Source organism: Prunus persica, chromosome G6 (assembly GCF_000346465.2).
Source record: "Prunus persica cultivar Lovell chromosome G6, Prunus_persica_NCBIv2, whole genome shotgun sequence".
NCBI classification, from domain to species: domain Eukaryota; kingdom Viridiplantae; phylum Streptophyta; class Magnoliopsida; order Rosales; family Rosaceae; genus Prunus; species Prunus persica.
In genome coordinates this window covers 21814881-21826320 of record NC_034014.1, presented here as the reverse complement: position 1 = coordinate 21826320, position 11440 = coordinate 21814881, and the positions used below count along the sequence as shown (strand labels likewise).

Below are 11440 nucleotides of genomic sequence, written 5' to 3'. Positions count from 1 at the left end.
ACGTCGACTATATAAATGTATACGTCGTAAATAATGACACTGACAACTATTTCCACGTCATCTTTTTTAGATAAAATCGAAGTGGAAAATTTATTTCACGACGGTTTTTTGTAAATAAGAGACGTTGTAGAACTTTAGCAGACTAAACACGTCTGTTTTTATTGTTTTCCGACGTTGTTGTATTTAACAACGTCTAATATTTATGGTCGTTGTTTGTTTCTGAAAATAGGACGTATAAATTTTTTAATACGACTCTCATATATTTGTAACTGACGTTGTTTAGTTTTTCAACGTCTACTATAGAAACACATACGTCGTAAATAATGACACTGACAACTATTTCCACGTCATCTTTTATCAAAAAATCGAAGTGGAAAATTAATTGTACGACGGTTGTGTTTATATGTGCGACGTAGTAGGTATCAATAACGTCGTCTTCTAATGTATTTAAAGACGTCATATTTTTTATTGTCGTGAAAATTATATTTAACGTCGGCGTATTTTTATTGTCGTCGTTGTATGTCTATCTTGCGGCCTTGTTCTCTTAATATGTGTCATATTTTCCCTTTTTAACGACGGTCTTTTTAGAGAATTGGTCGTCTATTATCATCATCGATTGCTTTTTTTAGATCTTTTTGCAGTACAAAGACGTCGTTTTGTATTTTTTGATGACGTTGTATTGTTTAACAACGACGGTTATTTAGCGTCGTGGTTTATGAGGGAAAAGATGACGGTGGATTCCACGACCATTGAAAAACCAAATACACGACGGTGATTTACCGTCGTCTTTTTGCTTTTTTGTAGTAGTGATCTTTCAATTGTGTATGGGAATTTAATGAAATTGTTCTTGTCAAAGTGATCGGAGCCTTGTCTCCACTAGGCAAGGAAACGGGAGGTGAATGAGTGGTGGGAGGGCTGTTCGTCAATAAATGAGAAGAACATATGATGTGATCTGTCAATGATCCATGGACCATGAGTGGAAACGATGGGTGACAAACCTTGAGAAAAAGAACTGGCAGAAGCAGCATGTGCTTGCGGGTTGAAAGGAGAGGAACTGGATGTCTCGGCCATCATGGACATGATTTGCTGATATTGGCTGTCGGATAAGTGGGGCATCGCGGACTGAATATCTTGGAGAGTTGGGGCATGGGCGGTGACTTGGTGGGCAGCAGAGGAGGCATGGGAACGGTGGTCGCTGCCGCCGGTGCTGTTGGTGTTGTGCCAACTGCTGCTGCCGTTGTTATTGTGGTTGCGGCGTGGAATGGGCTTCTGGCCATAGTGAAGGTGACTGGGTGGGTACCCATGAAGTTGGTAACAGATATCTCGGGTATGGTGATCATAGTTGCAATAGGTGCAGTGGAGTGGAGGTCGATCTCCTCTTGGACGGGAGCGAGAATCATGACGAACGGCCATGGCTGCAGTTTGCGAATCTGGAGTACATGATGATGTGGAGCCAAGTTCCTGCTGTTTCTCTTCTTGTGAGATGAAGGAATATGCTTGTCGAGCTGACGAGAGAGGTTTCATCAACAAAATCTGGCCACGGATGGCACTATAGGATTTGGGTAGTCCCATGAGAAACTGCATAAGTATATTGGTTTCGTTCTGTGCGCCACATGTGCAAGATGTGGCCTCACTGAAGGATGCCAACTCGTCCCAAAACTCCTTTAATTTGGTGTAATATGCAGCAATAGAAAGCTGTCATTGGGTGAGAGAAGCAATCTAACGGTTGATTTGAAAGAGACGAGGAACGTTGTTTTGAGAAAATCGCTCGCGAAGGTCATCCCAAATTTCGTGAGCGGTGGATAAGTAAATGACGCTGACAGCAACATCTGGTTCCAGAGAAGTCAAAAGCCACGACACCACCATGTCGTTGCATCGCTGCCATGCCTTCAGAATCGAGAGGGTGCTTATCTGCCTTTGGTTTCTTGATGGATCCATCTATGAACCCAATTTTATTTTTAGCACTAAGAGAGATCCTCATCGAGCGAGACCAGGTGTTGTAGTTGTCGCCACTGAGTTTCTTTGAAACAAGAACCAACCCGGGGTGGTCTGAGTGGTTGATAAAAAGAGGGTCAGCAGCTTCATTGCCGCCCTTTGGGAAGAAGCCGCCGTCACTCATGTGTGAGAGACGAGAGAAGGAAAAATGCTCGGTTTTTTGAAACCTGCTTTGATACCATGTAGAAAAATATATTTGGCTTGAATGAATATTTCATTAATAACATAGAAATATATACACGAGTTTTCCTTGTACAATAAGGAATCCTACAATCTAGGAATTCCATCTAAGGGAAGGATTGGATATATGAATCAATTACAAATTTCTTTCCTATCTAAAATACATTTACTTTCTAACACAAATTGACTGCTTCATATTTTTCTTTTTGGTTTTTGAATTTTCTGGTAAGGAAAAGGAGTAGAGGGAGCCATCGATGTTGATGGGGGTAGGAGGAGAGTGCGGTGGTGGTGTGGGGTGTGGGGGTTTGTGGCGAGGTGGGTAACTTTATGTGTGGGTCTGGGGGATTGGGGGAAGAGAGAGAGAAGCAACAAAGGTGGTGGTTGAGTGTTGTGGAATGGGTCTCATTGATAGCGAAGGTGGTGGGTGATGGTGAATGGTGCTGGAGATGTCTCTGGGTTAGCTTTTTTGGTGGAGCCCTGTACTGAGTTAGCTTGAGAGAGAGGAGAGAGAATTTTTAAAAATTAATAATTTTTATTTAATGCTAAAAGTTTTATTAATATTTTAAGCTATTTTTAAGTTTCTAAAATATTTAAATATATTTTTCAAAAAAAAAAACCTTTAAATATATATTGTTTAATTCACATTGCATGTCAAGTCAGCAATTTAATAGAAATTTTAATAGAATCTTACTGTAGGGACCAAATTGATATGTGAGGTATAACATAAAAGACCAATAATATCAAGAAAAAAATATAAAAAATTAAAGATGATAATTTCGCAAACCTCAAACACCATTTATGGTAAAGATTCCTATTAATAAATACACACGTACTATAACATAAATACATCATATGGATGGAGAAATAGAACCTATTCCTGTCAAAAGCAATCTCTTTTAAAATTTCAATACGCGTGGCCGAAAGCAGAATAGCAAACCGCGTAGGCACTTTGACAACCATAAACAAGTAAACTACTGAGAGTGTGACATATGTCAAAATAACCTTAACAAAAAAGCACGATTTTTCTAGGGGAATAAACGATTCATTCCAATTGGGTGATTTCACATCTTATATTCCTTTAAATTCAGATTAAAATATTTCCTTCACATTCTTCACCTCATCGAATCAAATAAAGCCTGCCCTGTAATATAGCATATCAGAATATGTGGTATAAAGGCCTTGGGGTATTTTCACATTTGGACTACTTCTGGAGGAATTGTTAAAGTTGATAGCTTCATGTACATTATTCTCTCATTTTCTAACATTTTTTTTATAAAGATTTAGTTGTTGTTTTGCATTGTATTACAGTTTTGATTTTATAAAGGTACAAAAGAAATGAATCTTTTTTATTTTTCATACAAGCGATAGTGAGTAACGATATATATATATATATATATATATATATATATATATTGTTAAAACAAAGTTTAGGGGGAGATTGACTACTCTTACCACTAGCGTCAGGGCAGACTAACAATCTCGAGTCAGAAGGATTTATACATGGTAGCCAACTGCCAACTGCCACCAGTATGAATTTATCTAAGTAATTACAGATCGCACACCAATAAGAATTGCTGGCAGCGGGACTTGAACACTAATGGAGTTACACATAATGCACATACCTTACCAACTGAACCAACTCTCGTTAACAGAGACTTGATCATATTTAGATATGCTTTTTCATACTCTAAACCTTCATCTATTATGAAGTGATTAAGAGTAATATCATGTATTTATCATCTTGAGGTTTCAAAATGGTAATTAATAGATGATAAATTGGTTTCTAGGCATGCCTTGCGAATTGAATGGTGAAATGAAAGGTTGGAGCAAAAATCTTATCCAATGAGAATTTTACCAAAGGTTGATTTCCACAATTGCCGCCTCCAGGCCCACTTAATTGGAGCAGGATCACTTTCATTATTTTTCTTCCTCCAAATATATTTTCTCTTTAAAAAGAATTTGCAAGAAAAATGGATATCTTTTGATTTGGGCACTCCACTGTGTTCTTGATGGCCATATATAATTGATGAGAATTGACACGTCAACGGTTGAATATCTAGGTGTCTTCTGCCAGGACGTCACGAGTCCACGTGAGACATGTTCTTGTTGTTATCCACACCATATGTTAACAACGAAGAAAATACCAAGCTTGAGAGGAATTGACTTCCGTTGCACTGTAACAAAGAAGAAAAAAAAGACTTGGAGTGGACTAGTGGTTTGCCTTCCTCTTTATCACCCAGCTGGCCTGGGTTTGAATTCAAAACTCCCCCCTCTTTAGAATAGAATATCGTTGTAACTCTAAATTAAAAAGTATATATATAATAACTTCTAAGTATAAATTAGTTTTAAAATATAATTAAATATAAACAGTAATGATAAGGGACTTGTAGTTTAAATAGTTACGAACATTTACGTATGCAACTGAGGTTCTAAATTTTAGATCCTATGTAACGGAGCCACTAAGCCCATGCCCCCCCAATGTGTCGGAACATGTAATGAATCACAACTAAGGGCTCATTTGATAACCATTTCACTTTTATTTTTTATTTTTATTTTTTGTGTTATAGTATAAAGAAAAAAGAGGGGAAATGTGAGAATGATAGTGAAGATGAGATTGATAGGGAAGATGAGAAGAGAGGAGTAATAAAAGTGAGAACCAAAATTAAAAACTGAAATATATTTGAAATGGTTTTCCCTTTTAAGTTTTTGTTTTCACTTTTGTTAGTCCTTCCTCGTATCCTCCCTCATCATCATCACTTCCATTCTCTCTCATTTTCCTCTCTCTAGGCTCTCTAACACATAAAATAATAACTAAAAAATAAAATTAAAATAGTTATCAAACGAGCTCTAAATTATTCACATCCCCAATCCCTCTTAAAATTGGTTTCTAGTTTTATTTTCTTCGACAAGAAAAAATAAAAAAGCTTTATACCTCAGTTAAATTAATGTTACTAGTTTCTTTGTACACACTCACCGAACATGACATGAGAGCTTACACCAATGATTTTTTTTTTTCAAATATAGATACTAAGAACTTTTCATCAATTCTGGTGACTTATTTGATATGACTTAAATCAAAATTATTCATTTTATACAATTCTGATAAAAAAATTAGACAAAGTTCCCGTATATAGCTAAGGGAAAATACTTCCATATCAATTTCTATACTCCTGTCAATGATAATATGACATGTATATATAAATTTTTCTTTTTGTATTTTTATTGAATGATTTTTATATATGTGTCAAACCGTGATTTATAAAGAATAACTAAAACAAACAAAGGAGAGAGAAAAGCAGGGTGCCCGAATCAAATCCTGTGGGTGTAAAGAAAAGAAAGGAGAGGTAAGGCAGGAATGTTAAGTGGGTGGAAAAGAAAGTAAAGTGCATCAAAAGTGATGCATGCAATTTTAAGAATATATGTGTTCATATTTAATTGGTTTGAAACCAGAACCTTCTAAATATCAGTATAAAAACCAGAACCTTCCCCATCTGCTCTTCCTCATAACCCTCTCAGAGTTCTCCATCCCCTCAAATCCGTCCTTCGTTTCAGTCCAAAAACTTGTCCGCGTTTCATTAGCAGAGATGAACGAACCAAAGTATGGTTATCCCTACGCTGCTCAAGGTCAAGGAGGTATTATTAATCTCTAATTAAAATTAATTAACTTATAGCTATGTGTGGTATTTTTCTCTGGGTTTTTCTTGTTCTTAATTTGTAGCCGATCATCATCAGTAAAGTATTTTAGTTTGAGAACATGGATTAATTATCTGATTAATAAATTATTTTAGTTTGAAGATATTAAGCTTCCGTATATAATATATGTTACTGTGTGCTCATAGGATTCTTGGTTGAGAACTCAAAGTTGTCTCACCAATAAACCAAGTCCCTTTTCATTATTACTTTTCCCGTTTTGGATGATGAGAAGAAGTACCTATTACTTAACCTTTTTTATTTTTATTTTTATAATAAATAAAAAAAATATTTTTGTTTTATATTTTTTGGTTTATTTTGTAATTTAATTTTAAATTATTTGTTGGCCAATCTTGTAGGTTATTACCAAGGCCCTCCAGTAATGGCACCTCCACAGTATGCTGCTCCACCACCCAGGAGAGAACCAGGATTCCTTGAGGGATGGTAAACTTCCTCATCCATCTCTATACATCTGCCATCTCTGTCATTTTTACAGTTAGAAAAATTAATTTTCAAAGTTTGGATTTGTTGACAGTCTTGCTGCTCTGTGTTGCTGCTGCCTTATTGACGAGTGTTGCTGCGATCCCTCCGTCCTCTTTTTCTTTTAGAATATATAATGTTGCTTCAATAATTCCGCTCCTATTGTAATGTTTGAAGGTGATCTTGTTGGATCATTTTAATTTATTTAGGGTTTAGGGTTGATTTATGTACAAGACTTCTAGTTGTTTCTATTCTGCGCTGTATGTGGCATAATCTCTCACTCACGCTTATCCAAAATATTTATCTTCTTCAGAGTCAAAATTTCAATTCAGCCAAAAGGAAATATAAATTTAATTTTATATTCAGTATATTTATACATGCATGTGGCATATTTCGTCCCTTACACGGCACTTTATACCGACAAACCTTATAAGTCTTTGCAAGATTTTTCAACTTTCTGGACTTAATACCCAGCAATTGATATTCCTTCATTGGTGCATACCTGGAGAAGTTAATACCCAGCAATTGATATTCCTTCATTAGTGCATAACTGGAGAAGGTATATGGAAAAATTCAAAACCAAACTTTGGGCTAGAATTTGGAAATTGGAATGATGCAGGTGATGACGACGGTTGAGTCCCCACATTTTGAATTTTGAATCAAAAGCTGAGGAGGAGAAGGGGTTGGTCCCGTTGTCCTCCAAGATCTTCAAAACTGTGGGGCATGAAAAGAAGAAAGGGTTGCTTTTGGAAAGAAATAAGAGTCAACACAAATTGATCCTTTTTTTTATAAAGATATATAGTCATATACTCATTCTTAGCGTTAAAACTATAAATAAACCATACATCATTTAATTTCCATAAACATACTAAAAAAAACCCCCAAAAATGACAGCTGGTCCTGTTGAATTTAATTTTGATTATTAAATTACTTTGATGTCCCATTGAGTGTTTTGGGCTTTTTTATGAGGTTTTTGGGTTGAGTTTAGGAGTGGGCACTCAAACCGGCGAACCGGAAATCTGAGCCGAACTGCACCGAACCAAACCGGAAAAAAATCGAGTTGACCAAAAAGTCAAAAACCGAACCGAACCGGTTTGGAACGGTTCCGGATCCGATTCCATGTCTTCAAAAACCGAACCGGGCCGAACCGAACCGGTGAAACTAAAAAAATATATAATTTCAATATATATTTATATTTAATGCTATATTTTTAATTTCACTAAAAAAACCTAATATTTATCCAAGTTCAATGTCAAAATATCTCTCTTTTCTCACTTTAATATTTATTTTTTTATATGAAATTGAATAATTTGTTAATTTTCAAGTAAAAAAATAATATTTCAGTTGAGAATTGTATTAAAAAATAATTTTAAAAAATAATTTTTATAATCCGGTTCAAAAACGAACCGGAACCGAAACCGGTTCAAACTGAACCGGACAGTTTTTGAAATTTTTTTTATTAAAACCGAACCGAACCAAATCGGATGAATAGTATCGGATCGGTTCTAATTTGAGGCAAAAACCGGTCCAAACCGAACCGTGCCCACATCTAGTTGAGTTTGTTTTAATAAATCAATGACAGTTTTGTAATTTAAAAGAAGTTAAAAGCCTTTTTGTTATGTTGTAAATGAGCTTTGAGTGTGTTTCTAAAGTCCATTTTATATAGGATTTTTTTATAATTTGGGCTCCTATATTGGGTATTATAGTGAATCTCCCTTTTTTTTTTTAACATCAATTTAAAACTCTTTCAAACATCTGAGGTGCTACTTCCTCCTTCCATAAAAAAAAACTATTTTTAAAAAATAATTTATTTATAATAGCTTCTTCGTCAGTGAGGTATAACTTACTTAGGAATGGCAGAAATTCCCGCCAGGTCCTCGACTCTAATGAGGGAGATTTCAGGACAAAACGGGAATCGGGTATGTGGATCTCCAAATTTTAAAATTCCCTGTTGGATATGGGCCGGGGATGATATTGGTATCCCCGTCTCCGAACCTGGTCTGATAAATAAATATATAATTATAATATAATATGCTGTCCCAATTCCTCATTCCTCCTAGCGCCGCAACCTCTTTGTTGGTCCTATTCATGTGACTATTAGAGAGTTGAAGGCCCTGAGCTCAATGGAAGCATACCCATTGAAATTGGTGGGGCTTTTTCATTTAAGGAGTTGGGATTCACACACGAATCCAAATTCCATTAAAACATTTTGGATACTTGTTATTGAGAACTAATTTGCACAGAAAACTTGGATTCATGTTTTGTTTTCTGGATATTTATCTTTGATGTGTGGATGATCCACACAATCCTATGTCCTTAAGTTACGGTTCCATATATACAAAGTTTCAGAACTTGGCAGAGCAAATATAACTCGACCATATTGTAGATTGCGGGTCAACAAGAATGGGGAGAAGATGGACCTATAGTATAGTATGTTGATTCGGGGATTCGAGGCAAGTTTGGGGGATAGCTCATTGATAGGGGCGAGGAAGGGGACTCCCCGATAATTTTTATAGGGGACGACGTTGGGGATTGGAAGAGGAAAGGGAATGGTATTGCCATACCCGGCTCCTGTCCGGTTCGTTGCTATCCCTAAACTCAGTTAGTTGAGCTCTTCCACTTCCACTTATGTAGGTAGAAATTCAAAAACCCTAGACACCTAATAAATATTTGTGTAAACACCGTCTCCCAATTGCTTGTATTAAAAAATAAAAATAAAAACTTGTTTAGAATAGATTTTCATATGTAAGACCATCTCCAACCCAAGGGTAGAAACTCAAATTTTGAGTTTTGAGCCCAAAATTCATCTCCAACCCATGTATTTTAAGGGGTGAAAATTTAAGATTGATGGAATTTATAGCGGAATTCCAGAAGTTTTGCCTGAACAAGTAATTTGTGTGAAGCCCAAATCCCTGTTTTGCGACATATGTAAAGAGGAAAAAGAGGCGGGCTTGGGGTGGCAACAAAGCTGTCCCCCTTGCATTCTTATTGTGCGACAAGTGGCAGCTTATGGACAAAAGAGCCATTGCAATCCAATGGCCCAATTTGAAAGCAGAGTTTTTTATTATTATTATTATTTTTTTTATAAGGCAAACTTTTTTTTTTTTGAAGTCAAATTCTATTATGTTTTAAAATTTTAATTTTTTAAGGTTAAAATGTTCAGAAAATTAAATCACGAATGTTGAAATAAAAATAATGTAAAAAAAAATTAACAAAAAAAAAGAGTAGGAGTTAATTATTCTTAAACAATTTAATAAAGTTGCAGACTCAAATTATGAGTTTGCAAGGCCATGAAATATATGAATAGTTGTATTTTAGAAGGTGGAAATTTGAGTTTAGCCCCGATATGATTGAAGATGGTCTAAGAATTTGAATTTATTTTCTTTATTTTTGGTTGGGTCGGAAAGGATTGAGTCTTTATAACAGCCTTTTGCTTGTTAAACCCTTATTGGACTCATTTCTTCGGTACACAACAGAGCCAGAGGCCCAATAAAACAACTAAACAAGTAACCAAGGCTTACTTGTTAGGTTTGTCATTAGTTGGGGAAGGGATTTGTTCTCTTGAGGGCACGTCCTTTGTATTGTAAGCCTCTGTATCGCATAATTTTGGGGCATGTCCCTTGCCAAAGTATACATCCCCATATTCACATCTCACCATTAGAGAGAACTCAATTTACACTTCTCGGAGATATAAACAAAATGTAAAAATAATTTTACACCCTTAATTTTACATCTCCTCACTGAGATGCTCTAACTATAACATAGTGGAAGTATATACTTACTCATATTTGGTTAATTTTGTTTCAAGCCTCCACTTATGTGTACCTAGTCGTACCATATATAATCAATATTTATTTATCAAGAAAGCAATAATCCTAATTTTCACCAAAAAAAATAAAAATAAATAAATTATTACATAACCTTGAAAGTCTTCTAAAAAATGGAGGAAATAACATGTTAATTGCTACGTATTTTAAAGGAGGTACATGTAAAGAGCTTGTAGTTCGAGTGGTTAAGAGCATTTACCTTTGCACCCGAGATTCCTATGTTCGATTCCTCTCTTTTTCTTGTTTTATTATTATTATTTTTTATCGCGTGTATTTTTCGAAAAAAATAAATTTGAATTTTCCCCTTCAAACTAAAATTTTTCTTACCTGCAACCCATAACCTTATATTTCTATAAATAAAACATGATTTTTATAAGTAAACCTTAGGATCCAACTCATTAAATTACCTAATCAAGCTTAAAATATGATTTATTATACTTTTCAAATTCCAAACGTACCCCTAATTACATTTTGGGATTAAATACAACAATGGTCCCTGTGTTTGATCACATTGGCCAATTTAGTCAATGTGTTTTCAATTTGGGCAATTCGGTCCTTATGTTTAGTATCGTTAGCCAATATTGTCCATTAATTTTTTTAAAAAATTTAAATATTAATTTTAAAAAACATGACTATTTGAATACAATTCAAAGTTAAACCAATAAGAGCAAAACTAACAAAAAAAAAAGAAAAAAAGAAAGACCCCAACTCTAATCCCAACCGCCACCACCACCTTCAATCCCACCTACCAGCCACCATCCATCTCCAATCCCAGCCAACATTCACCACCCTTCTCTCTTCTCTCTTTCTCCCAACAACCCACCACCCTAACTCCGATCCACCTGACTATATATATATATATATATATATCTCAAGAACAATCCTTACCTTCATGTTTTTGAATGTTTCAGTAGGTAGTGCCTTGTGGGGTTTTCCTTGTATTAGATTTTGGTTTCATTTGTTTCTTTCCCACTTGGTCTTGCCCCTTCGCTCATCATTCTCCTTCCCACCTCTCAATTTGCTAGGCAACACCCTCCCGTCCCCGACAACATATATATATATATTTCAATATTTTTAGATTAATTTAAAAAAGTTTTCCATTTGCTTGGTCTTGCCCCTGCGCTCATCATTTCTCCATTTGCTAGTCAAAAGTTGGTTCTCCGAAATAAAGAGCTAAGTAGGGAGTCTGCTGGAGCCTGGAGGAGGATTTTCCTTCTTTTTAGCCAAAGTAGCTAGGGATGAGAGGATATAGAGTCTGTTGGAGATTG

The 11440-nt window shown here is 35.4% G+C and overlaps 2 protein-coding genes across 2 annotated transcripts in view; one reads left to right on the top strand and one right to left on the bottom strand.

The window, feature by feature from the left end:
- The window catches only part of LOC109949922, a 15868-nt gene extending 14440 nt beyond the window's left edge, over window positions 1–1428 (bottom strand). The window contains exon 1 of the mRNA XM_020566872.1: window positions 999–1428. Coding sequence (XP_020422461.1) covers window positions 999–1413 — 415 coding nt within the window. The 5' untranslated portion in view covers window positions 1414–1428. The remainder of the gene's footprint in view (window positions 1–998) is intronic.
- LOC18773432 lies at window positions 5533–6706 on the top strand. Its single transcript, XM_007205030.2, has 3 exons — window positions 5533–5808; window positions 6225–6309; window positions 6401–6706. The coding sequence occupies exons 1-3, from the start codon at window positions 5595–5597 to the stop codon at window positions 6471–6473; spliced, it is 372 nt and encodes a 123-aa protein (XP_007205092.2). The 5' UTR covers window positions 5533–5594; the 3' UTR covers window positions 6474–6706.

Excerpts from the sequence above, each read along its gene's own strand:
- LOC18773432 (XM_007205030.2), top strand. The coding sequence starts at position 5,595 with ATGTGTTCATATTTAATTGGTTTGAAACCAGAACCTTCTAAATATCAG. Across the intron at positions 5,809-6,224 it reads CGCTGCTCAAGGTCAAGGAG|GTTATTACCAAGGCCCTCCA; the intron begins GTATTATTAATC and ends CCAATCTTGTAG. Across the intron at positions 6,310-6,400 it reads CCAGGATTCCTTGAGGGATG|TCTTGCTGCTCTGTGTTGCT; the intron begins GTAAACTTCCTC and ends ATTTGTTGACAG.